Source organism: Capra hircus, chromosome 2 (genome assembly GCF_001704415.2).
Source record: "Capra hircus breed San Clemente chromosome 2, ASM170441v1, whole genome shotgun sequence".
NCBI classification, from domain to species: Eukaryota; Metazoa; Chordata; class Mammalia; order Artiodactyla; family Bovidae; genus Capra; species Capra hircus.
Window position 1 is genome coordinate 122,741,995 of NC_030809.1, and position 27,922 is coordinate 122,769,916.

General features: G+C 37.5%; 1 protein-coding gene across 2 annotated transcripts in view; it reads right to left on the bottom strand.

The window, feature by feature from the left end:
- The window catches only part of NCKAP1 (NCK associated protein 1), a 110,896-nt gene that overhangs the window by 23,600 nt on the left and 59,374 nt on the right, over window positions 1-27,922 (bottom strand). For both annotated transcript variants that reach the window (XM_018065461.1, XM_018065462.1), the window contains 9 exons: window positions 27,282-27,340; window positions 20,195-20,340; window positions 18,204-18,336; window positions 12,514-12,633; window positions 11,722-11,861; window positions 11,083-11,214; window positions 7,902-8,120; window positions 7,589-7,719; window positions 7,257-7,354 (listed from right to left, as the gene is read on the bottom strand). In XM_018065461.1, the coding sequence (XP_017920950.1) occupies window positions 7,257-7,354; window positions 7,589-7,719; window positions 7,902-8,120; window positions 11,083-11,214; window positions 11,722-11,861; window positions 12,514-12,633; window positions 18,204-18,336; window positions 20,195-20,340; window positions 27,282-27,340 (1,178 nt within the window). The remainder of the gene's footprint in view (window positions 1-7,256; window positions 7,355-7,588; window positions 7,720-7,901; window positions 8,121-11,082; window positions 11,215-11,721; window positions 11,862-12,513; window positions 12,634-18,203; window positions 18,337-20,194; window positions 20,341-27,281; window positions 27,341-27,922) is intronic.

Sequence of the window (27,922 nt, forward strand, 5' to 3'; positions counted from 1 at the left end):
GTATATACTGAGATGAAAAAACACTCAACATTACTCATTATTAGAGAATACAAATCAAAACTACAATGAGGTATCACCTCACACCAGACAGAATGGCCATCATCAAAAAATCTACAAATAATAAATGCTGGAGAGGATGTGGAGAAAAGGAAACCCTCCTACACTGTTGGTGGGAATGTTAAACTGATACAGCCATTATGTTCTCGAATGGTATGGAGATTCCTCAAAAAAAAAAGAAAAAACAGGAATACATCTACTATATGACCCAGCAATCCCGCCACTGGGCATATACCCTGAGAAAATCACAATTCTAAAGACACATGTACTCCAATGTTCACTGCAGCACTATTTACACAATAGCCAGGACATGGAAGCAACCTAGATGTCCGTCAACAGATGAACAGATAACGAGGTAGTACATAGCTACAATGGAATATTACTCAGCCATAAAAAAGAATGCATCTGCGTCATATCCAGTGAGGCAGATGAACCTAGCATCTATTATAAAGAGTGAAGTAAGTCATAAAGAGAAAAACAAATATTGTATATTAATGCACAAATAGGGAATCTAGAAAAGTGGTTTTGATGAACCTATTTGCAGGTAAGGAATGGAGACTCAGATGTAGAGAAGGGACTTGCAGATACAGTGAAAGAAAGAGTAGGATGAATGGAGAAAGTAGTGACATACAGACACTATCATGTACTAAACAGATAGTAGGTGAGAAGCTGCTAAGAACACAGGAAGCCCAGCCTGGAGCTTTGTGATGACCAGAAGATGGGATGGTGGGAGTAGAAGAAGGCTTAAAAGAGGGGGTGTATGTATAATTAAGGCTGATTGTGTCACTGTTCAGCACAAACCAACACAACATTATAAAGCAATTTTCCTTCACATAAAAAATAAATAAAAAAAGTCAATCTGTAAGGACAACGTACATTTGTTATGGCTTCCCTGGTAGCTCAGCTGGTAAAGAATCTGCCTGGAATGCAGAAGACCCCAGTTTGATTCCTGGGTCAGGAAGATCCCCTGGAGAAGGGATCAGCTACCCACTCCAGTATTCCTGGGCTTTCCTGGTGGCTCAGGTGGTCCCCTGCAAAGCAGGAGCCTGGGTTTGATCCTGGGTAGGGAAGATTCCCTGGAGAAGGGAACAGCTACCCACTCCAGTATTCTTGCCTAGAGAATCCCATGGACAGAGGAGCCTGGTGGCTACAGTCCATGGGATCGCAAAGAGTCAGACACCAATGAGTGACTCTGACTTCACTTAACTTCATACATCTGTTAAAATCCACAAGATGCACAAACCAAGAAAGAACCCTAATGTAAATTAGGGACTTCAGGTGATAATAGTATGTCAATGTAGGTTCACTGATTATGACAATATGTACCCACTCTGATAGAGGATGTTGATAATGGGGAAGGTTATGCACATGTGAAACAGGACATATATGGAAAATCTCTGCCCCTTCTGCAGAGATTTTGCTGTGTTCAATTTTGCTGTGAACATAAAAGTGTTCTAAAAATGTCTATCTTAAAAAAAGGTCCATCTAGTCAAAGCTATGGTTTTTCCAGGAGTCATGTATGGAAGTGAGAGTTGGACCATAAAGAAGGCTGAGCACCAAAGAACTGATACTTTTGAACTATGGTGCTGGAGAAGACTCTTGAGAGTCCCGTGGACTGCAAGGAGATCAAACTAGTCAATCCTAAAGGAAATTGCCCTGAAAATATACACTGGAAGGACTGATGCTGAAGCTGAAACTCCAAACTTTGGCCACCTGATATGAAGAGTTGACTCACTGGAAAAGACCCTGATGCTGGCAAAGACTGAAGACGGGAGAAAGGGACGACAGAGGATGAGATGTTGAGATGGCATCACTGACCCAATGGACATGAGTTTGCGTAAACTCTCGGAGATAGTGAAGGACAGCGAAGCCTGGCGTGCTGCAGTTCATGGGGTCGCAAGGAGACAGACACAACTTAGTGACTGAACAACCACCTTGTTAAAAAAAACAGATGTGGAAGCCATGGTTCAAGTTAGTGTAGGAAAACAAATGAGGGGAGTGAAGGGGAGGGGGAAGGAAGGAGGAGGAAGAAGGGTTAAGAGAAAAGAAAAAAAAAAGGTATCTGATTCCAATTTGAAAACAGCATGGTATAGCTACATAAATGCTGATGCTACCTTAAACTGTGTTATATAGTAAGTACAGTGTCCAGGATAAGTAACTGCATTCTCATTAATCAGATCTCTAGTTGAAGTTGAAGTTTATTCTCAGTTCTGGGCACTATTCTCTATAAGCAACACCAACAAGAGAATTTGTGACAGAAGAGAGTGAGACTATGTATGAATACATTTCACCTATGGAAGAGAAAGGCAATATATTAAAAACTGCTTTAAACATGTGAAGGGTCATTTTATTACAGGCAGTCTCTACCTCTTGAGGTAACAGTAAGGGCCAATCAAAAATTACTATTTAGATATGAAAGTGAAAGTGAAGTTGCTCAGTCTTGTCCAACTCTTTGCAACCCCATAGACTGTAGCTTGCCAGGTTCCTCCGTCCATAGGATTTTCCAGGAAAGAGTACTGGAGTGGGTTGACATTTCCTTCTCCAGGGAATCTTCCCGATCCAGGGATTGAATCCAGGTCTCCCTCAATGTAGGCAGACGCTTTACCATCTGAGCCACCAGGGAAGTTTAGATATATACATAAGTAGAAATATACAGTAATTGATGAGATTGCCTCTTTTTCAAGATCAACTCATCCACCTAGGAAAATGTATGTTTCTGCATTAGCTAAGAGTAGGTTCAGTTCAGTTCAGTCACTCAGTTGTGTCCGACTCTTTGCGACCCCATGAATCGCAGCACGCCAGGCCTCCCTGTCCATCACCAACTCCCAGAGTTCACTCAAATTCACGTCCATCGAGTCGGTGATGCCATCCAGCCATCTCATCCTCTGTCGTCCCCTTTTCCTCCTGCTCCCAACCGCCCCCAGCATCAGCGTCTTTCCAATGAGTCAGCTCTTCGCACGAGGTGGCCAAAGTACTAGAGTTTCAGCTTTAGCATCTTCCCTTCCAAAGAACACCCAGGACTGATCTCCTTTAGAATGGACTGGTTGGATCTCCCTGCAGCCCAAGGGACTGCAGCCTCAGGAGTCTTCTCCAACACCACAGTTCAAAAGCATCAATTCTTCGGTGCTCAGCTTTCTTCACAGTCTAACTCTCACATCCATACATGACTACTGGAAAAACCATAGCCTTCATTAGATGGACCTTTGCTGGCAAAGTAATGTCTCTGCTTTTGAATGTGCTATCTAGGTTGGTCATAACTTTTCTTCCAAGGAGTAAGCATCTTTTAATTTCATGGCTGCAGTCACCATCTGCAGTGATTTTGGAGCCCCCCAAAATAAAGTCTGACACTGTTTCCACTGTTTCCCCATCTATTTCCCATGAAGTGATGGGACCAGATGCCATGATCTTCGTTTTCTGAGTGCTGAGCTTTAAGCCAACTTTTTCACTCTCATCTTTCACTTTCATCAAGAGGCTTTTGAGTTCCTCTTCACTTTCTGCCATAAGGGTGGTGTCATCTGCATATCTGAGGTTATTGATATTTCTCCCGGCAGTCTTGATTCCAGCTTGTGCTTCTTCCAGCCTAGCGTTTCTCATGATGTACTCTCCATAGAAGTTAAATAAGCAGGGTGACAATAGACAGCCTTGACGTACTCCTTTTCTGATTTGGAACCAGTCTGTTGGTCCATGTCCAGTTCTAACTATTGCTTCCTGACCTGCATATAGGTTTCTCAAGAGGCAGGTCAGGTGGTCTGGGATTTCCATCTCTTTCAGAAGTTTCCACAGTTTATTGTGATCCACACAGTCAAAGGCTTTGGCATAGTCAATAAAGCAGAAATAGATGTTTTTCTGGAACTCTCTTCCTTTTTCCATGATCCAGCGGATGTTGGCAATTTGATCTCTGGTTCCTCTGCCTTTTCTAAAACCAGCTTGAACACCTGGAAGTTCACAGTTCATGCACTGCTGAAGCCTGGCTTGGAGAATTTTGAGCATTACTTTACCAGCATGTGAGATGAGTACAACTGTGCAGTAGTTTGAGCATTCTTTGGCATTGCCTTTCTTTGGGACTGGAATGAAAACTGACCTTTTGCAGTCCTGTGGCCACTGCTGAGTTTTCCAAATTTGCTGGCATATTGAGTGCAGCACTTTCACAGCATCATCTTTTAGGATTTGAAACAGCTCAACTGGAATTCCATCACCTCCACTAGCTTTGTTCATAGTGATGTTTTCTAAGGCCCACTTGACTTCACATTCCAGGATGTCCGGCTCTAGATGAGTGATCACACCATTGTGATTATCCAGGTCGTGAAGATCTTTTTTGTACTGTTCTTCTGTGTATTCTTGCCACCTCTTAATATCTTCTGCTTCTGTTAGGTCCATACCATTTCTGTCCTTTATCGAGCCCATCTTTGCATGAAATGTTCCCTTGGTAGCTCTAATTTTCTTATAGAGATTTCTAGTCTTTCCCATTCTGTTATTTTCCTCTATTTCTTTGCACTGATCGCTGAAGAAGGCTTTCTTATCTCTCCTTGCTATTCTTTGGAACTCTGCATTCAGATGCTTCTATCTTTCCTTTTCTCCTTTGCTTTTCGCTTTTCTTCTTTTCACAGCTATTTGTAAGGCCTCCTCAGACAGGCATTTCGCTTTTTTGCATTTCTTCTCCATGGGGATGGTCTTGATCCTTGTCTCCTGTACAATGTCACTAACCTATGTCCATAGTTCATCAGGTACTCTATCTATCAGATCTAGTCCCTTAAATTTAGTTTTCACTTCCACTGTATAATCATAAGGGTAGTTTAGGTGACTGCTAACATCTCTTTCATGTTTTGAGACAGTGGAGCACAGTACTAGAAAGCTCTGGAGTCAGGGTGACTGTATATATAGTTTCAAATTTACTTAGTTATATATTAAGCATGTCAGCCTGGACAATTTACTTAATCTTTCTTGGTTTTACTTTTCTAATGTGTAAAATAGGGACAATACCAGTTTTAAGGATTTAAAGGAGTTAATAAACTACATGTAAAGAGCTTAGAAACGTCCTAGAATAAAGTAAAAAGTCAGGAAAGCTATCTGTTTTAATTTTTGAACCCAACAAATATTTACCAAGCACCTCTATCTGCTGGATATCAATTTAGCACCAAGGTTTTAAGAGAGTTTATAATTAAGTTTTTTTTCTAGTGAAAGGGACATAAGATGTGTGACATGAAAGGTCACAAGTAACACAAATAAAGCTGGATAAAAAGAATATAAAGTAATGGTTGCTATTTTTAAAAGTGTGGTCAAGAAAGGATATTCTGATAACTGAAAAATATATGAATGTTACAAGAAAACAAGCTAAGACAGTATCTCAGTGAACAGTACTTTGAGATGACACAACAAGTAGGCTAGCTGGGATGGAAGAGTAAAAAATGTGAGAAAAAGCGGAAAGCCAGATCCTCTTGGCACCTTACAATACTGTGAAGGACATCAGATGCCTTAAACTCTCACAGATATGTACAGGCCAATTTTTATTATCACATCATAATGCTTAACCTGCCACATTAAATGGCAGAGAAGCAATAAAAACGCTAACAGTTCTAGAAGTGTCTGAAACAAACAACAGTTAGCAAAAGCTAAATAACCGGACCATAATTCTTCAATGATCTCATACTGAGAGGAACACAAGAAAGTACAGTGGGATGATAAATTTGCTACCAGAGAACAGGAGGATAGAAAAGAGATCATGAATTTACAGAGGAATTAGTCTAATAAGTCTATACTGTTTGTAAAGCAAGCAAAGCACCAAAACTAGAATTGCAATGTTTGTGTATTTAAAACTATGGAAGGTATAATATCTGCGCATTTAAAATCCACATTATAAAGTAACTAAAGGCTGATTTCTAACCAAGAATTGCAGATCTTTCTTTTAAAGAAGAAGTGAGAGGATAATGACATGATGAATACTAAAATATTTACTGAGTTCCTATTGTATGCCAGGGACTACGCTGAGTACCTAAGCAGCTGAAACATATCACCTAAAATGATTCTTAATCCCAAGTCAAAGCTCTTAAGTGACAGGACCAAAATCCATGATAGCCTGACTTGAAAAATTGAGTTCTTAACCACTGGGTAATACTGCCTCTCCTTTTAGTTACACTGAGTCTTGCTCTCTATTCACTCAGAAAAATATTAATCTTGCAGGAATTGACTTCATCTATTTGCTCAATTTTCAGTAAATGAGATTACCACATTTAGACTTCTCAGGTGCTACACCTGAAATGCAAGCTACTTATTAATGCTATATACCATATTCTTAAGTAATTTAAAACACAAAGCACAAGTAATCACCAAAAAACTTTCACAAAGAAAAAGCCGTATTTTTAAAGGTGTCTTTCCTATTTTGTTTGTAAATTTAAAAATTTTGGTGGCACAAATTTAAATTCTTTCAAAAACTAGATAGCTGTTATACACAGACTCATTCAGTATAAATCACTTTAGCCCTGAGATCTTTTTACAAGGCTTCTAGAGTTACTTAAAACATTGCTTCAGCTCTTTCACATCTTTATTAACATGATAAGCACTTTTTCAGTTTAAAAGGCACAAGATAATTTAAAAGACTGCCTAATAATAATAATAATAATAATAATAAAAACAAACAAACAGTGGGATGTGGTAGGGAAGTTCAAGAGGGAGGGGACAAAGGTATACCTATGGATGATTCCTGTTGATGTGTGGCAGAAACCAACAAAATATTACAAAGCAATTATCCTCCAATCAAAAATAAATAAGTTTTTTAAAAGGAGAAAAAAAACAATAAACCTAACAATGTTTATATTGGAATCTGTGGACGGTAATACATTCAAACTACAAATTTAAACAGATGACTGGCTCGAACTTTGAACACGGTCACTGGAAGAAAGGCATCATCATACAACAGAATGAAGACGACTAAAAGTCAAGAAATCTGAGTTTTAGTCTCCTTTAGCTAGTCAATTCACCTCTCTAGGCTTTCTGCTTTATCATTTGTAAAACAGAAGCAAATGAAGATGCTACTGAAAGAACTTGCTAGCTCTATAATTTTGTATAATTTATAAATTTCATATAAATTCAAATAATTTCATTTCATGACAACTTCATGTCAGGTTAAAATAATTAACACTCTAGGCTTGTTTGTTCACATTTTTGAAATATTTTAAAGCTCAAATCAATAAAAACTGTATTACCTTAAGTTCAGCAACTTGTGATGAAATATGCCACATAAGGCTTTCACTTAGGAACTTCATACCATATGGGCCAAGCAGCTCTGATAATGACCTCATTTCTGAAAGGAAATGGAATTAATTTTATACTTTGACAAAAAAAATTTTAAGAAGCAAATTATTAATTGAAAACTCTAAGAAAAGTTTCTAGAATAAGAGAGAACATAAAGGCCTAGGTAAGTCTAAAATTAATGTTTGATTATCCATACAATTGAATGAAAATAGTCATAATGGAATCAAAACCCAAAAGAATCAAGGTTTCTTCATTCTCTAAAATATGCCAGAGTATTATTCACCTGATATGTCAGAATATTCCTCTGCATTAAATGTTAATTCATTTTCCGTAGGTAAGTTCACAAAAGCTTTCATTGCAGGGAAATAAGCTATATGACCATTGCTGACTTGTCTTAACAAAGTTTCCAAATACCTAAGGAGAAGAGTAAATTTGCAACTGGAGAATTTAATTAAAAATTTATTAAGGTATACATTCCTGCATATAATTTTAAAGTTGACCAATAACATAAACAAGCATTAATCCATTTAAAAACTTTAAGTCGTTCATTACAAAGAAACTTTTTATCATTCCAAATTTCTAAATATGTTTCTTACCAATTTGTGTACAGACTCGTAATGGTTGGTTCTCCATGACTGTCTAAATGTTGTGTTTGTTGAAGAAGAACATTATTAAATACTCTTGTAATATCAATTTGCACATAGTTTTCTATTGACTGGAGTACAGTCATGTATGCTCTTACACTTGTTAGAAGCTCTGATGGTTTTGCAATTTCCTGTGTGGCTTGATTATACATAGTCATTCCAACAATTGACCTGGAGCGAGGATGGTAGAAAAAATTAAAAAGCTCTGATTTTTGTATTTCGGTAAATAGGCCATTCAATCTACAATTCATGAAATTACTACTACTATCATTATCTTCCAAAGCAACAACGTTAAAAAAGAATATACTTAGTAGATATACAGGAATGAAATGGGGGTGCAAGTGATTAAAAAAATACTAAGGGCATAAGCAATAAAAATGATTTAAGAATAAAGAGGGTTTTAAAAATTCCTTTAACATGATATATTGTCTCCAAGTAAATGGACTATTCAAGTCTACAGCTTGAACTGCTTTAGCACTTTTTAGTTTTTAGGCCTTATATATATTACCTACAGTCTTCATATTTAATAACCCTGCTATGCAGTTATCACCATCATTTCATAGAGGAAAGAACAAACCTGAGGTGCAGAACTCAAGTAAACTGATCAAGGTCACTTTGGAAGTGCATGCATGTGTGTGTGCCAAGTCGCTTCAGTTGTGTTTGCCTCTTTGCGACCCTACGGACAGTAGCCTGCCAGGCTCCTCTGTCCATGGGACTCTCCAGGCAAGAATACTGGAGTGGGTAGCCATTCCCTTCTTCAAGGAATCTTCCTGACCCAGGGATCAAAGCCACATCTCCTGTGCCTCCTACATTGCAGGCAGATTCTTTACCTGCTGAGCCACCGGGGAAAACCTAAAATTCCCTAATCATTAGATTTATAAAGATCTTAGACTTGTATCTGTGAGGATAAATTCATAAAGACAACAGACAAATTCCATCACTAGTAATAGTCCCAGAAGAACAACTCAAGATGAAAACTGCTGTCCTTGTACACAGCCAGTAAGTCTTTACGACTGTGTGCAAGTGATCAGCAAAAATCAATCAACTAATATTCACAAGCTATTTGTTCTGGCATAAAAATATTTCCCAGGTAAACAAGTATACAGCCTTGCCTTGAACCTGATCACTAAGTAGATGTTCGATAAAAAGAACATCTGCTTCTCTGTGGATTAACGGACCAGACTGTTTACAGAAAGCTGTAAACAGAGAGCTGTAAACAGAAAGCTGTTTACAGAGAGCTGTAAACTGAACCCTACCTTCCAGACAACACTGTACCAATCCACCGAGCTGACAGTGATAAGTATCAGAAGGTGTCAATGTCCTATAGTCTAAATACTGAAGCAGTTTTGGTTTCACTGTCAGGATACCTTCCTTACTAAAGAAGAGCAACACCTGACTTTGCTCAATAGCAGACTCTTTGCAACTGATGACTTGACACTCAATTTACTGCCTATTTACATATTCTATTTTCTTCTATAGTTGTTGTAGCTCTAAATTTTATACAGTTTTATTATTACTCATATTTCTTAACAAAATATTACACATAAGGCACAAATATTTGTTAGTGACCATAACCCTTAGCCAAACCTTTTAAAAATCCTTTGGCGAAATTTCTTTCATAAGGCCTTTAAGAAAAATGTATTGAATCAATCAATATTTTCTTTAATAAATAAGTGTGTAACTTTAGAAAAAGGCTGAAGCAACATTTACAAAATTTCTGACTTGTTACATAAAATATCAAGAAACATAACTTATAAAACTAATTAGAATTGAGTGCCTCCCGGGTCTAGAATTCTATTGGCATAACAGCATATTTTGGAGTTCATGAGACTTTCGTGTTCATCCAACCCTGAGGTTTTCACACATTCGACTGTGACCTGCTATAAGGTATGTATCTAACATCACCAACTCAGTACACACAAACATATACCTAACTAAAAAGCTCCATGAAACAATATTTCTACTTACTACATGCAATGCACTGAGTTTCCCCCCTATTTCTTCTTCCTTCTTTCCTTTCCTCCCTCTTTTTTCTTTAAATGTTCACTACAACTTTCTAAACTGATTCCATGATCCTACTGGGCTGCCACCTGCCAGCTGAAGTACACCAATTTGCTCCAATCTTCTCCTTTTTCTTAGACAGCATATTAAAAAGCAGAGACATTACTTTGCCAACAAAGGTCCGTATAGTCAAAGATATGGTTTTTCCAGTAGTTGTGTATGGATATGAGCATTGGACCATAAAGAAGGCTGAAAGTGAAAATTGCTCAGTCATGTCCAACTCTTTGCAACCCCATACACTATACAGTCCATGGAATTCTCCAGGCCAGAATACTGGAGTGAGTAGCAGTTCCCTTCTCCAGGGGATCTTCCCCCCCAGGGATTGAACCCAGGCCTCCTGCACTGCAGGCAGATTCTTTACCAGCTGAGCCACAAGGGAAGCAAAGAAGGCTGAGCGCCAAAGAATTGATGTTTTTGAACTGCAGTGCTGGAGAAGACTCTGAGAGTCCTTGGACTGCAAGGAGATCAAACCAGTCAATCCTAAAGGAAATCAACCCTGAATATTCACTGGAAGGACTGATGCTAGAACTGAAGCTCAAGAAGCTCTAATACTTTGGCCACCTAATGTGAAGAGCTGACTCATTAGAAAAGACCTTGATGCTGGGAAAGACTGAAGGCAGGAGGAGAAGGGGACGACAGAGGATGAGATGGTTGGATGACATCACTGTCTCGATGGATGGGAATTTGAGCAAGCTCAGAGAGTTAGTGATGGACAGGGAAGCCTGGTGTGCTACACTCCATGCAGTCGCAAAGAGTTGTACACGACTGAGCAACTGAACTGAACTTAACTGTCCTTTTTCTTATAAGGAAATTAAGGCTCACCGAGATTAACTAGCCTCTCCAGTGTTACAATGAGTTAAATGTGGGATAAGACTGGGTAATTTAAGTAATTCCCAGTTCACTATTCTTCGTACTTCCCAGTTATTTTTTTATACTACTATTTTACTAATTTATATACCATTTCTACTAATGCTTTCCCTCATAAAAGTAAAGACTGCACAGATACGAAGAATAAATAAAACAAACTCATTAACTTAATCAACAAACAAAAACAGTTTATATTCTTTCTTACTTAGTAAAGCGGATTTCCAGATGAGAAGTCAAATATTCTCGTGGAGTAAAGGTATGTTCCCAAACCACCATGTTTGGTACATAATTTATAGAGAAACACAACTCGGAAAGTGCAGTGTGCAACTTATCAAGGCTGAAGAATATTAATAAACAGTAAAGAAAAAAATTAACATTTCATAATAGCAATACGAAATTAATTTCATAAGTATATCAGAATAGTAATGGCAAAATTCAACTTTTCTTCTCTCTTAAACTGACATGTTCAATATATAATATATAACAAGATGCCAAAATAGTGTCAGACATCTAATTTCAAATAAACTGAAAATTACAGGTTGCTTATAGTATACCCCTCCAAATTTTTGGACAGATTCTTGGCCTTCAATATTCAACATGTTAAAAAAATGACATCTATTACACGTATTTTCTTCAAAAATCCAAAATAAGTACTTTTGGATTAAATAAGCACTAACTGGCTAATCAAGTTCACAAATGTCAAAAAACATTAACAGGGAAATGAAGAATTTACAATTACTAGCATTTCCTCAGTACTAATGCCATACAAAAAAAAGAAACTAACAAAACAAAACAAAACTGCTCTACCTGTAACAAAAAGATACAGTAATATTGGGTGGCTTACTTGGTCACGACCAGCCTGTTTTTCCTCATGCTTTCAACTCCTGGTTTTTCCCTTTCAGGTTCCCCTTTCTTACCAGTCTGTTTTTTTGACTTCTTATTCACTGCTTGACTGATGGTTTTGGCACAATGCTTGGGCAACAACTAAATTTAAAAATAAATGAAATCATATATACCAATTACTCTGAAACATTAACTACTGAAAGAAACCGTAGCTAAACCCAGACTATGCGGCAAATATACTAGCACCAAGAACAGAGGTAAGAAGTGAGACGCAGCATTCACCCAGCCAGCTTGGAGAGCCCACTCAGCTTGGAAAACACAGAAACAGGTGAATCTTGTGTGAAGAGACATTTCACAGAGGTAGTTATATCAAAGCTACACTTCAAGGACAAATTAGAAAATACCAGGCAAGCGAGGAATAAGAACACTTTGCTGAAAGGAAAATGGCCTATGAAGACCAAAACCATGATAGAACACAATGTGCTCTGAATCTAATTAGAATGACTCAGTAGTGGAGCATAAAATGCTAGGAGAGATGTTTGAGCTACCTTGGGAAGGGACTGGAATGCCAAGCTAGAGGCTGGATTTTAAACCATAACCCGAAAGACAGTGGCAATGTCTTAAAAACCTAACAATGGAGCTTCATAATAAGAGGTAATGAGATTCACTGAGAGTTTGAGGATAAGATTAAAAACGGAAAAAAACAAAAACAAAAACAACAAACTAGCTAAGAGATGATTTTCTTGCCTTCAACACAATTTTCCCATCTGTAAGGAAACATTTAAATTATTACCTGGTCACTCAGAGTACACTGTTCTGTGCAAATATCAGTGATGAGATTTCGAGCTTGTTTGGCCATTTCATCAAGGAACATATTACATAAGGAAAGACTGCGATCTCCAATATGATGTCTCTGTCAAAGAAAAATAGTAACAAAAACAGTAAAAATTATAACAAAGTAATCTGAATTAACAAATCTAGACAAACCTAGAAAGCATATTAAAAAGCAGAGACATTACTTTGCCGACAAAGGTCCATCTAGTCAAAGCTATGGTTTTTCCAGCAGTCACATATGGATGTGAGAGTTGGACCATAAAAAAAGCTGAGTGCCAAAGAACTGATGCTATTGACCTGTGGTGTTGGAGAAGACTCTTGAGAGTCCAATCAATCCTAAAGGAAATCAGTCCTGAACATTCATTGGAAGGACTGATGCTGAAGCTAAAGCTTCAATCCTTTGGCCACCTGATGTGAAGAACTGACTCATTGGAAAAGATCCTGATGCTGGGTAAGACTAAAGGCAGGAGGAGACGGGGACAACAGGATGAGATGGCTGGATGGCATCATGGACTCGATGGACATGAGTTTGAGCAAGCTCCGGGAGCTGGTGATGAATAGGGAAGCCTGGCGTGCTGCAATCCATGGGGTCACAAAGAGTCGGACACAACTGAGCGACTAAACTAACTAATTTGAATTAAAAGAGTTTTTAAATAAACGTAGAAAATAAGGTTCAAGTGTATCCTACATAAGGAGTGGAGATGGGAGATGTTATAGATATCTTTTGTCTCTTATAAAAACTAACCTACCATACCGTATTTGCACACAATTGACACAAAGTAAGTACTTGGTGATTATACAAGTATGACTGGAAGCAATCTGAAAGGACCATTATTTTCCTTAAAATGAAAAAATATTCAAATTCCACAATGTCCTATATCCAGTTCTTAAATACTAAAATATCAAACATATGATATGACAGAACATGTTAACTTTTAGGAAATAAATGTTATTTTAAAAACCTTAAAAAAAAGGAAAGAACAGATTTAGAGTAATATTTGCTGATCTCACTTGATTATATACATACGTGTGTGCGTGTATATATATATATATCTTAGCAAAGAATTTTGTAGTTTATAAACAGAAAACAAGTGCTTAAATATTTAAATAATATCATTAAAACTCGAGTCAGTAAAACAAATTCACAAATCATTCAATTCTCTAAAATCCAACTTCCCATCCCAGAAGAGAAAAACAAGCTGACCATGCCTGCATTTTCTGAACTCAATAGGGGAAAAAAGAGAACATTATCTCTAACTTTTGGGAGATTATATATGTACGTGTAGATACATGTGCTGTGTGTGCTTTGTGCTCAGTCGTGTCCGGCTCTCTGCAACCCCCCTGGACTGCAGCCCGCCAGGCTCCTCTGTCCATGGGGATTCTCCAGGCAAGAATACTGGAGTGGATTGCCATGCTCTCCTGCAGGGAATCTTCCCAATCCAGGGATCGAACCCAGATCTCCTGCACTGCAGGTGGCTTCTTTATCTTCTGAACCACCAGGGAAGCCCACGTAGACACACACACACACTCAAATCCATCTATTTCTAGCCACAGATCTGTATCCTTTTAGTTTTGCTGAGTGCTGCAATAGTTTAACAGGTTTTTCTTGTTAACGGTAATTGGAACGTTGAATATATAATACTGTGTAATTGTGCCCTATACAATTTGTGCTGCTGCTGCTACTGCTGCTAAGTTGCCTCAGTCGTGTCCGACTCTGTGCAACCCCACAGACGGCAGCCCACCCGGTTCCCCCGTCCCTGGGATTCTCCAGGAAAGAACACTGGAGTGGGTTGCCATTTCCTTCTCCAATGCATGAAAGTGAAAAGTGAAAGTGAAGTCGCTCAGTCGTGTCTGACTCTTAGCGACCCCATGGACTGCAGCCTACCAGGCTCTTCCGTCCATGGGATTTTCCAGGCAAGAGTACTGGAGTGGGTGCCATTGCCTTCTCCGATACAATGTGTAATACATTACAAAGAGACAGATTTTTACTATTCTATTTTTATTTTAAAATTTTTTATTGAAGTACAGTTGATTTAAAATGTGTGTTAGTTTCTGGAGACAGATTTTTACAAGTTTTCCTTCCCTGACCTTCCATAATTATATAACAAAAACATTTAAACATTACAAACTTTATTTCTTCACTGAAATAAACGTAAGATAATATAAAAGAATATAAAAATGCTTACATATGTAAAACAACTGTTGTTAGATGTACCGTATTACCTTACAACGTATTTTATTTAAAATGCCCTTTAAAACTTGAATAGGAAGCAAAACCAAAAGGGATCCACAGACCAGATATAATTAAATAATAGTTCACTTTACTTAAGGTAAAATTTCAAGTTATAGACATTTGGATTTTGTTTAACCAAATTCTGACTCCTGAAAGATAATATATCCCTTGCCATCCCTTCTTCCTGAAGAAAAGGACTTGAACTAGCATTGCTTTAAACTTACTAAACTAACTTATTTAAAATACAGATCTGACTTCACTACTTCTCTTCAATGGCTAAAAAATGCTGAGACTGGAAAGCAAGACAACTAGAGTGTAACGCTGGCTCTGTGCTGCGAACAGGATAATGGCAGAAGCAGAGACCACGTAGGAGACAGTAACAATCATCCAGGCAAAGGATGATGGGGCTTGTTGAAAGGTGCGAAGAGGCAGGAGCCTGAATACTTCTGTAAAAGTAGAGCCAAAAACAGAAAAGGTTTCAGGTTGGGGTAGATGTGGAAAAATCAGGGGTTCTATTCTGGACATGTTACACTTCAGATGGCTAAAAATACCTAGGTTGCAGTATAGAGAAAATCTAACTTGAAGGGAAAGATCTGGGCTGCAGATATAGATTTAGGAGCCACTACCATAAACACCACTGAGCAACTTAACTTTCACTTTTCACTTTCATGCATTGGAGAAGGAAATGGCAACCCACTCCAGTATTCTTGCCTGGAGAACCCCAGGGACAGAAGAGTCTGGTGGGCTGCCGTCTATGGGGTCGCACAGAGTCGGACACGACTGAAGTGACTTAGCAGCAGCAGCAGCATAAACAAGATTTTTAAACAATGAGACTGAAAAAGATAAATGGCCTACTATACCAGATGGTACAGTTATGGCAACTCATTACTTAGGTTTCCATTAGTACTGGCTACCATTATCAAGGAATCTTGCTGACCCATGATGGTGTGAATTTCAAATCTAATTCATACTATCTTTCTGCAAATTCACTCTAAGTACTCCAGCTTAAAATAAGGGCTCAGCATTAAAAAGTTATTTTACAGGACTTTTCTATAATCTTTCTGATCTAAATGAGATGAAAGGCTAAAACTAAAACTATAAATTAAGACTGCACTGAGAACTATTAACGCTGCACACCAACTTAGTGTATCCTCACCCAAAGGTGAATTCCCTCAGTGTTCTAAGAGTGCCCCATGTATATTTTTACCACAATACAGATCATCAAATCATGGATTTGTCTAGGGTAAAGACTATGTCTTTGCATCCTTGCAATTACAAGTTTAAGAAAGCTGGCTGGAATGTAACAGGCTTTAACAAATTAGCTAAATTAAAAACAGAATAGTACCAGTCATGTCCAACTCAGTGAATTCAAGGACTGTAGCCTGCCAGGCTCCTCTGTCCACGGGATTCTCCAGGAAAGAACACTGGAGTGGGTCGCCATTTCCTCCTCCAGGGGATCTTCCCAACCCAGGGATGAAACTCATGTCTCCTGCTCGGCAGGTGAATTCTTTACCACTAAGTCACCTGAGAAGTGTATATTTATATGTGTGTGCATGCACACAAAACTGCCCAGTTTTGTCCAACTCTTTGCGACCCTATGGACTGTAACCCACCAGGCTCCTCTGTCCATGGGATTCTCCAGGCAAGAACACTGGAGTGGGTTGTCATGCCCTTCTCCAGAGGGTCTTCCCAATCCAGGGATCAAACGCTCATCTTTCACATCTCCTACACTGGCGGGTGGGTTCATTACCACTAGCACCACAGTGGAAGCCTCTGTGTGTGTGTTTGTGTGTGTGCATATATATGTGGGGCTTCCCTCATAGCACAATGGGTAAAGAATCTGCCTGCAATACAGGAGACCTGGGTCAGGAAGATCCCCTGGAGAAGGAAATGGCAACCCACTCCAGTATTCTTACCTGGAGAATCCCATGGACAGAGGAGCCTGGTAGGCTACAGTCCACGGGGCTGTTTAAGAGTCGGACATGACTTAGAAAATAAACCACCACCATATATATATATATACATACGTATTTATACTTTTTTTCTCTCCCCCTTAAAGGCAAAGGACAAAAGGAAAGGAAAAAAAACACACAAACAACGGGGATGGAGATTTGTTGAGGATTTTTAATGCCTGAGACGTTTCCACCTTCTCCATATGCAATGGAGAACTCTAATGCTACTTTAAGAAGGAAAGAGGCACTCTAGTGGCACTGTGGTTGTCTTTAAGGCTAAAATATTGAAGGAAGAAAAGTTATTTAGGAGTAGATATGAAAACCTTTGCAAAGCTGAACTACAATAGTGCCAACAGCAATGGAAAGTAAAGGATGGAGTCAAGAAATGATATTACACAAATAAAATTAAGAGGACATGATGAGTAATTAATGTGAAGAAATGACAGTGAGGAAGAAACTGACATCTTACATCACACATTACATTACAGTACATCTTAGCTATCATGATTAGGAGGAAAAATTTTTCATTCTAAAAAATCTATAGATCTATTAAAATTGGTGGTGTCATATCCTCTCACAGGTATTAATTAATCTTAAAAGCACTCCCTAATAAATTTCCTGTAGGATTATTGAAAAACAACTTGTAGTAGAGAGTACCTAATACTTAAAGATAATGCTACTGCTCTTTGGAAGTTTCTTTTCTATAAGTTCTGTAGTTCTAAGTAAAAAGATTCGACACTAAGCTATTTTTTAAAATACTATTTAATTTTAATATATACTTACCATACTCACTAAGTGTTAAGAAATACTGAGACTACATTTTTGATAGATACTTGGTATGTGTAAACTACAGAGTACTTTAATTACTCAGGAACTGTGTGTGCCAGTATGTGAATTCTTACAAACACTGGCAAATCTCAGTTTTGCTTACGATATCTATTATATTAACAAGTCAGTGAAATTCTTCTTTGAAATGCTTGTATTTAGTCAGTAATGTCTCCATTCAATTTGCAAATATTTTCAATGAGCATTTCAGATGAAAACTAAGCATATAAAAATCACTCATTATATATAACTTTACCATAAACATTAATGCCTGACTATTTATTTTAATAAAGGTTAATTTCAAGTGGCTTTATGCCTGGGAAATCCCATGGACAGAGAAGCCTGATGGGCCACCGTCAATGGGGTATCAAAAGAATCAGACATGACTGAGTGACTGAACAACTGATTTTATGATGTGTCCTTAGAAACAGGTACCTGTATTTATCCAATCATTTAAATAAATATTACATCATATGCCTAATCAAGCATTCTGACTCTGCATAGAAATATATTAGGTGGGCAAGCAGGTTAGGTAATTATGACTTTGTGAGTCTTTATCTTTGTGAACATTTGGTCAGCTGTATGTTTGGAGTAGCTTATTCTGCATACTATATTAATCACAATAATACTTGAAATTACCTCTTCTGGACACAGTTCATGTGTGCAACTCATAAAATGAGTGCAAAGTAGTGGAAATGCAATTGAGTATCTTGATTGAGAGGGTAACTCCAAACACTGTTGAAACATCTTCTCAAAAGCACGACTATAAAAACTATAAGGAAACAAATTAAAAATCAGAATCACAATTTTTATAGTTAAAAGTAAAGTTAGTTTAATTTGATTCAAGTAAATGAAAATTACCAACTGTAGCATTCTCATAGGAAAAGTTATTTTTCCAAAGAGTTCTCTAACATACCAATAACCATTTCAGAGCTATAAAATATTATTTATATAACATTAACACATTTTAAAATAAAAGTTAAAGAGATAATAAACCATATCTATAGCATTTGAATATATACCACTGAAACCTTACAGCATCAAAAGTCATCAAAGCTAAGTCACTATCAATTGTAAGAAACACCATTATTTTATGTACCACTAAGAAAGAAAAATACTGTTAATTAAACAATAATACACCATCAACTTTAAATTACTTCCAGACCGAAGAGATGTTAAATCTAAAAGAATATGAGGTGATAAAATACAGATTTAATACATCTTGCAATAATAAAACAGAAGTAGTAAACGTCTTTATTTGGGATGTGACAAAGTAAGAATGTGGTTAAGAGCAACTATGATATAATTAATTAAATGACTGAAAATTTCCAAATTTTAAATATTATTCAAAGTGCCTTATTTCCAGGAAAGAGAAGAGGAATTTATTTTTTTCTTTTTGAAATTAATTTATTTGGCTGTACTGGTTCTTAGCTGCAGCATGCAGGATCTCTGGTCTTCACTGCAGTATGTGGGATCTAGTTCCCTGACCAGGGATAGAACCCGGGTCCCCTGCATTGGGAGTATGCAGTCCTAGCCAACTGACCACCAAAGAAGTCCCCAGAAGGGGAATTTCTAATTGCTGTATCCCTCTTTTACAGTATATAGCTCAAAAATACCTAAACATAAAATGTTACATTTTCTTTTCAAGGTAGCCTCTGGGTCAGACAATAGAATAGGGTTCCAATCTTAAAACTCTTACAAACTTGTTCCTGAGTTCCTTTAAGAGATCCCTTATGTCTTCCCTGCCAAGTAATTTGGATTTCTTCTGCAAAACTGCTAATTAAAGCCCCACTAAAAACTGCAAAAATCAGTGTAGATTGGTTTTCTCCACAAAACAAAATTAATCACAAGCTTTTCAAAATGATCTCTATTCAATACAGAGAAACTACTATCACTATCCACTGAGACTATTTTAGAATTAAAGGAACCTGCCAGGCTATTCTCATCAGCTTCCCTAAAGGAAAAAAGATCAAGAAGCAGAAACAGAGTGGACACTGTACAGCTCTGAAATCAGAATACTTAAGTTTGAGTCCTGACACCACTGTTTATTAATTTTATCACAATCAAGTTCACTTATTCATTGAAATACTTACTAAGTACTTACTCTGTTAGACACTAAGGAAACAAAAACTTGACCTCCTTCAAGAACCACACAATGTTGGGAGAAAAGGAAGAGCTGCAAACTACTATGAATAACAAGAGAACTTTATAATAGAAGCAAAGGAGAGTGGAGCACAGTGGAGGGAACTGCCACCACACTATCACAATCTTAGTGTCTAACTTAACACTACAGAGTGAAACCACGTGGAATTTAATTTCCAACATTTGCTCTACTTGACCCAATCCAAATTGTTTTTCCTTTAATGACACAATTTGAAGTGACTGTTCTTCACTTCTTCAAAGAAAGTGTAAAAAACAAATTCACATCAGTAAGAGGTGCTCTTATAGACAATTAAAAACAGACTTAAAATCCCAACATAGTAAACTTCACTACTGGCAGGTTGTTCTCTATTCCCTTTATTCTTAGAATCTCTTATTAAACTGTCTTAAGCACCACACTAACGTAATCAAGAAACATATCTTTGGATAATAAAATTTCAAATTCTAATTTAAAGAAAATTACAACATACCAAAATATGGAGAGATCTGATGTTTCCACCAACATTTCCACCAAGGAATCTACCATTTTTGTGTGAAAAATTATTGTATTCATCATCTTTCCAAGTTCTCTGTGATCTGAAAGGCTAAGTGAAGCCTTAGAGACACTCGTATATGCCTGAAAAAGGAAAGAAAGGACAAACGTAGTTTAGGTAATGACTTCAGGTATAGACCAAGTTTACAGGAAAAAAAATAAAGAAAAAATACCCACTATTGAAAAACATTTAAAGTTTATTAAGAACATCATCTTTTAAAAATTGTCTACAGTGACTCAAACTTAAAATTCCTATCAAGAATTTCTTTAAGGAAACTGAAATATTATTCCTAAAACAGAATCTAATACATGGGTCATTCAGCTTGAACTCCTAAAGTAAGTGAAGCTACATATCAAAGATATAAAACAATGAATTGTCACATGGTGCCCCTAGCAAAAGAAGTTTTCGACTTACTTCAAGAGAAAACACATATTCAAAACAGTTAAGATGAAACTTAAGTACTGCACATGTTGATTCAGGGAGGTTTTTTATTATAGTGAATCATTAAAAACTGGAGAGCATAACACACTGTGCTAATTGATGAATTCTAGAGAAGCATTCTGAAGGTGGTAAAATTAATGTTAAGTTCATAAAAAAGGTGACAGGTCTTAACCAAAACCATCAGGACAGGTTGTGAGGGAAAGAAATTCCACTAAAGGGGTACCAACTCACTGAAAGCAAAACCTGCCCTTGGGTGGTAGACATTCCACAAGCAAGGAGAACAATACGAGGGATACCTACAGAATAAACACCATATATCACGCTGAAGAATTTAAACTTTCTGATAAATCACCGAAGAGTCTGTGTGATGGATAATTACTGCTTAGAAAGATTGTTCTATGCTGAGGTAGCAACAGAGAGGAGTGGAGAGGGAACAGGAGGCAGAGATTCTTAGGAGGCAGTGGTGGTAACAATCCAGACAGGATTATGAGATGGTCTAGGGTGGTAAAGCTCAAAAGTGTTTACTCAGGGAATGACTAGATGTGGGAGGCAACACAAAATTATGGTTGATGGCCACGGTCCTGGCTTTTGGGAGACATTCCTTCATGAATCTCACATGTGTGTACACACCTTGCTGGATATGCCAAGAAAGCACAGCCCAGACCACTCACTATCTCAGCCATTTCTTCAGGCCTTACAGCTACCAAACTTGAGAAACAAAGTAATGTGTCCCTCTGGAACAAAGAGCAAATATGCTTACTGTTGATAAAACAGAGTTCCTCAAACTCAGTCCTCCTTAGCTTAAGACATGCCCAGTGCATACACAGCATTCATCCGGGTCTCTCTGCACTACCCCCAAAAGACATGAAAGCAAGGGAAAAATAATGTATACATCTGGATGCTCATGGTACTTCCTGTGCAGTGAATTAAGTTCTCTGTCTCTAAGCCAGGAGCCCCAGGTCTTCTGCTAGTATCCATGAAACAGTAAGAGACTAAATAATTATTGCCTTTTAAGTAAGATAAAAATCAAATCTCAGTCTCTCCAGTGGGAAAAGGTCACTACACAGATGAAGTTACCATTCACTAAGGCAGGCCCATCACAAAGCAGAGTTCTATAATTTGGTGTTTGTGTCTTCTACCATAAAAAGGGAGAGAATGAAGAATGTGATGGCAATACACTAATGGCAAGATGTATTGTGGACATTCATCACAAACTAAGTCTAACGGAAGTATAATTTACCTTTCATCAGCTGTAAAGTACAAAGAGGAACCAGTAGTCGCCATGAGTTCAATAAAGACTTCCACTAACTGAGAATAATCTTAAAAATTCTGAATTAAAGTACCACTGTGAAAATAAGCTCAGATGAAACAAGATGGTGACAAAATGAGACAATTTAATTGAAAACTCATTGAAACGCATGACAACAGTGGAAGAAGAAACACACGTCATTAAAAAAAAAACAAAACTGGTTTAAATAAAAGTCTAAAATATGAACTACCCAAGTAAATTAGAAGGCAGAAGAGAATGAGTGACTGAAGATGCGTAAGTGACTAATGGAACAAACAGCAGAATGAGATCCTAATTTAGGAAGAGAAAAAATGGCAGAGAATACATGTAGAGAAGGAGAACTCTTCTTTTAAGACTCCAAAGACCCCAGTGACGGTAACAAAGCATACTATCACATTCCCTTAAAGGCTTATTCTTCTAGCCCTGCCCTACTCAAGAAGTGATACATACAGGGCTCCACATCTCTCTCTGGCCACATACTTACACCTAGTAACTGTTATCCTTCCACCAGATCACTCACCAAACGCAGATCATTCATATCTTTTGTGAAGATACTTTTCTTCCTGTAGTAATATTTTATAGTAAGAAGGCTCTTTTCTTGCCCTTTCTTGTGTAAGTGATTCTCCTACTACAACCTGACCCATCTTTCAGTGTGTGGGTAACAGGCTATTTTCTCTATAAGGCCATTATTAGTAATTCCACTTGAAAAATAACTTTCTCCTTCCTAAGAAAACTGTAATTAACTGATAATCATACTCTATCAGTGTACTGATAATCATGCTGTCATTGTAACTCAAGCTTTTAAACTGTTTAATTTTTCCTATCTTTTATGCCTTGTCTCCAAAGCCAGATGTATAAACTATCCAAATGAGGATTATACTCAACTATATAAATTGTCAGGATTTAATCTCCCACATCCTGTAGCCTAGTCTGTGATCTTGAAACCCTAACAGTTGACTTGCTCTTAGTCATCTATGCAAACATCCTAGGTTCTGGACATTGCCCTCTACCTTGCACTTTTGTCCTTTTTTCCTAGTTAACGCTTAGTTTTATGTCCCATTACTTTCATCTGTGGTATGTTTTGACCTATTATCACTATAAAGTGAGAGTCTAATACACAACAGAAAGGAGTTGAGTGACTGTTTGTCCTAATCATGATTAAGAGTAATGTTATGGGTTGAACTGTCTCTCCCAAAAAGATTTGTTGAAAGTATAATCCTTAATATTTCAGAATGTAACTTTATTTGGAAATAAGGTCTTTGTAGACATAAGTTAAAATTAGATCATTAAAATGGAGTCTACTCCAGTACGAACAGTGTCTTTATAAAAAGAATAAATTCGGACAAAGAGATAAACAAAGAAGGAAGATGATGTGAAGAGAGAGACTGATGTCATTAGAGTGTTCTATCTATAAGCTAAGGGAAAACAAAACATTCTCACAAAGGGATATATCAATTCTATACCCCTAATGCTCACTCTAAAGCTTCATACATTGCTGTACAACAATAGACAAAGGTAAAATTCTCAAGTGAATTTTTCAAATGAGTAAGTCTAATAATTCAGGAAGTATTCAATAAGGGTTAATTTGAAAGGCATTTAAATCTGTAAAATTCTCTGAACATAAATGTTGGTTTAGGAACTCTCACAAACTGAGAGTAAGAGGCTGAAAACAGTTCAAACTTTGTGACGATGACTTTCAAATTTTTTTAATGTATACATATTTTTTGGCACAGTAATTCTATTTTGTCATTTAATAAGCATGACTTATACATTGTTTATAAGATTTTTTTAGAACAAGAAAATGTTAATTTCTAAACTTTATTTTTAACTGGAAGAAATAACGTATAATATATACTATTAATATTTGGAGGTGGTAGTATCTCAAGTATTCTTCCCTGATCTCCCACTAATCAGCTCTGCAATTTCAGGGAAGTTACTTAAAACATTACTAATTATCAACTCACATCTGTTACAATGGCTATTATAAAAAAGGTAATATATAAAGAGAGTTGGTGAAGACGTGGAGAAAAGGAAATCTTGTTTATTAATGGTGGGAATGGAAATGGGTGCAGCCACTATGGAAAACAGTACGAAGGTTCCTCAAAAACTATAAAGAGAACTGCCATATGCTCCAGCAATTCCACATCTGGCATTCATCTGAAGAAAAGGAAAACATTACTGCAAAAAGACATCTATATCCCTTTGTTCACTGCAGCATTATTTACAATAGTCACAACATGGAAACAACCCAAGTGTCCACTGATGGATGAATGGATAAAAAACTGTGGGATACACACACACATAACTAGGAATGTTAATCAGCCATGAAAAGAGAAAGGAAATCTTGCTATTTGTGACAATACAGATGGGCCTTGAAGGTACTGTGCCTAATGAAAGAAGTCAGAGAAAGGCAAACATCATATGATCTCTCACTTACATGTGGAATCTAAAATGACAAAAACAAACCAAAATGAACAAAAGAAAAAACCAAACTCACAGACACAGACAATAGATTGGTGTTTCCCAGAGGCAGGGAGTCAGGGGTAGGTGAAATGGGTACAGCAGTCATAAGATACAAACCTCCAGTTACAAAATAAATAAAACATGCATCCTGAAGAGCATTACTATGAACAAAGCTAGTGGACCTGATGGAATTCCAGCTGAGCTATTTCAAATCCTAAAAGATGATGCTGTTAAAGTGCTATACTCAATATGCCAGCAAATTTGGAATACTCAGCAATGGCCACAGGACTGGAAAAGGTCAGTTCTCATTCCAACCCCAAAGAAAGGCAATGCCAAAGAATGTTCAGACTACTGCACAATTGTACTCATCTCACACACTAGCAAGGTCATGCTCAAAATCCTCCAGCTAGGCTTCAACAGTACTTAAATCTATGTACAAGCTGAATTTAGAAAAGGTGAAGGAGGCAGAGATCAAAGTGCCAACATCTGCTGGATCACAGAAAGAGCAAGAGAATTCCAGGAAAACATCTACTTCTGCTTTATTGACTATGCCAAAGCCTTTAACTGTGTGGATCACAACAAACTATGGAAAATTCTTCAAGAGATGGGAATACCAGACCACCTTACCTGCCTCCTGAGAACCTGTATGTAGGTTAAAAAGCAACAGTTAGAACCAGACATGGAACAACAGACTGGTTCCAAATTGAGAAAGGAGTACATCAAGGCTATACATTGTCACGCTGCTTATTTAACTTATATGCAGACTACATCATGTGAAATGCTAGGCTGGATGAAGCACAAGCTGGAATCAGGATTGTGGGGAGAAATATCAATAACCTCAGAAATTCAGATGACACTACCCTTAGGGCAAAAAGTGAAAATGAACTAAAGAGCATCTTAATAAACGTGAATGAGGAGAATGAAGAAGCTGGCTTAAAACTCAACATTCAATAAACTAAGGTCATGGCATCCAGTCCCATCACTTCACGGCAAATAGACAGGGAAACAATGGAAGCAGTGAGAGACTTAATTATCTTCGGCTCTAAAATCACTGCAGATGGTGACCGAAGCCATGAAATTAAAAGATGCTTGCTCCTTGGAAGAAAAGCTAGACAGCCTATTAAAAAGAAGAGACATTACTTTGTCAACAAAAATCCATTTAGTCAAAGCTATGATTTTTCCAGTAGTCATGTACAGATGTGATGAGTTGGACAATAAAGAAGGCTGAGCACTGAAGAACTGATGCTTTCAATTTGTGCTGTTGGAGAGGATTCTTGAGAGTCCCTTGGACTGCAAGGAAGTTGAACCCAGTCAATGCTAAAGGAAATCAACCCTGAATATTCATTCGAAGGACTTATGCTGAAGCTTCAATACTTTGGCCACCGGATGCAAAGAGCCGACACACTGGAAAAGATCCTGATGCTGGGAAAGACTGAAGGCAGGAGGAAAAGGGGACAACAGAGGATGGGATGGTCGGATGGCATCACCGATTCAATGGACATGAGTTTGAGCAAGCTTTAGGAGATGGTGAAGGACAGGGAAGCCCGGCTTGCTCCAACAGCAAAGCGTCGAACACAACTGAGCAACTGAACAACATGGGCTTCCCTGTTACAATAAAGACGGTAAAGACACTACCTGCAATGCAGGAGACTGGGGTTCAATTCTTGGGTCAGAGTTGGGCACGACTGAGTGACTAACACTTTCACTGTCTTTCATGTGATATATAGGATGGTGACTATAGTTAACAACACTGTATTATATATTTGAAAGTGGAAGAGGAGAGTGAAAAAGTTGGCTTAAAGCTCAACATTCAGAAAACGAAGATCATGGCATCTGGTCCCATCACTTCATGGGAAATAGATGGGGAAACAGTGGAAACAGTGTCAGACTTTATTTTTTGGGCTCCAAAATCACTGCAGATGGTGACTACAGCCATTAAATTAAAAGACACTTACTCCTTGGAGGAAAAGTTATGACCAACCTAGGTAGCATATTGAAAAGCAGAGACATTACTTTGCCGACTAAGGTCTGTCTAGTCAAGGCTATGGTTTATCCTGTGGTCACGTATGGATGTGAGAGTTGGACTGTGAAGAAGGCTGAGCGCCGAAGAATTGATGCTTTTGAACTGTGGTGTTGGAGAAGACTCTTCAGAGTCCCTTGGACTGCAAGGAGCTCCAACCAGTCCATTCTGAACGAGATCAGCCCTGGGATTTCTTTGGAAGGAATGATGCTAAAGCTGAAACTCCAGTTCTTTGGCCACCTCATGAGAAGAGTTGACTCATTGGAAAAGATTCTGATGCTGGAAAGGATTGGGGGCAGGAGGAGAAGGGGATGACAGAGGATGAGATGGCTGGATGGCATCACTGAATCGATGGACGTGAGTCTGAGTAAACTCCGGGAGTTGGTGATGGACAGGGAGGCCTGGCATGCTGCGATTCATGGGGTCGCAGAGAGTCGGACACGACTGAGTAACTGAACTGAACTGAACTGACGCAAGTAAATCTTAAAAATTCTCATCACAAGAAAAAATAAAATTTTTAACTACATATGGTGATGAATATTTACTAGATTTGTTGTCGATCATTTCAAAATACACATATATACTGAAATCATTGCTGCATACCTGAAACTAATATAATGTTACATGTCAATTATATCTCCATTAAAAAAAGTTTTTTCCATGAGGTAAAGACTATGTTAGTTATAACAATATAAAAGAAGTCTTTTCAATAGGTATACAAGGAATATTTTTTCATATTAAGTTATGCTCTCATGTTAACTAAGGTATTCAATAACAAACAGAATGATGATGAAAATCAATGTTATTATTACCTGTAATCGAAACCAATCTAATCTCATTCCTCTGAAGTCAAATACTTCCCCATCTTCAACTACAGTAACAGAAAAAAGATTATAAAGCTAATTAATATTTTAATAACCTAAATCACATTTTAAAATTTAAGGGCTAGGACAATTCCACTTCTGGACATATATAGAAAAGAATACACCCATGTTCTTGTGTACACCAATGTTTATAGCACATTATTCACAACAGCCAAAAGGCAGAAGTAACCAAAAAGTCCATCAACAGTGGATAAACAAAATATAATATATACACACAATGATATATTATTCAGCCTAAAAAAGGGACCAAATATTGTAACATGGATGTCACGTCACGGATGACATGCTGAGGGAATGCTAAGTGAAATAAGGTAGTGATAGAAGGACAAATATTGTACTTATGTGAAGTATCTAGAATAGCTGAACTCATAGAAACAGAGCAGAATAGTGGATCCAGGGGCTGGGTGGAGAGGAAAATGGGGAGTTGTTACTTTATAGCTACGTTTTCAATTTCCCGGGATGAACAGTTCTGAATATTTACTGCACAACTGTGTCAATATACTTAACTCTACTGAACTGTACACTTAAAAATGGTAATGTGGTAAACTATATTTTACCACAATTAAAAA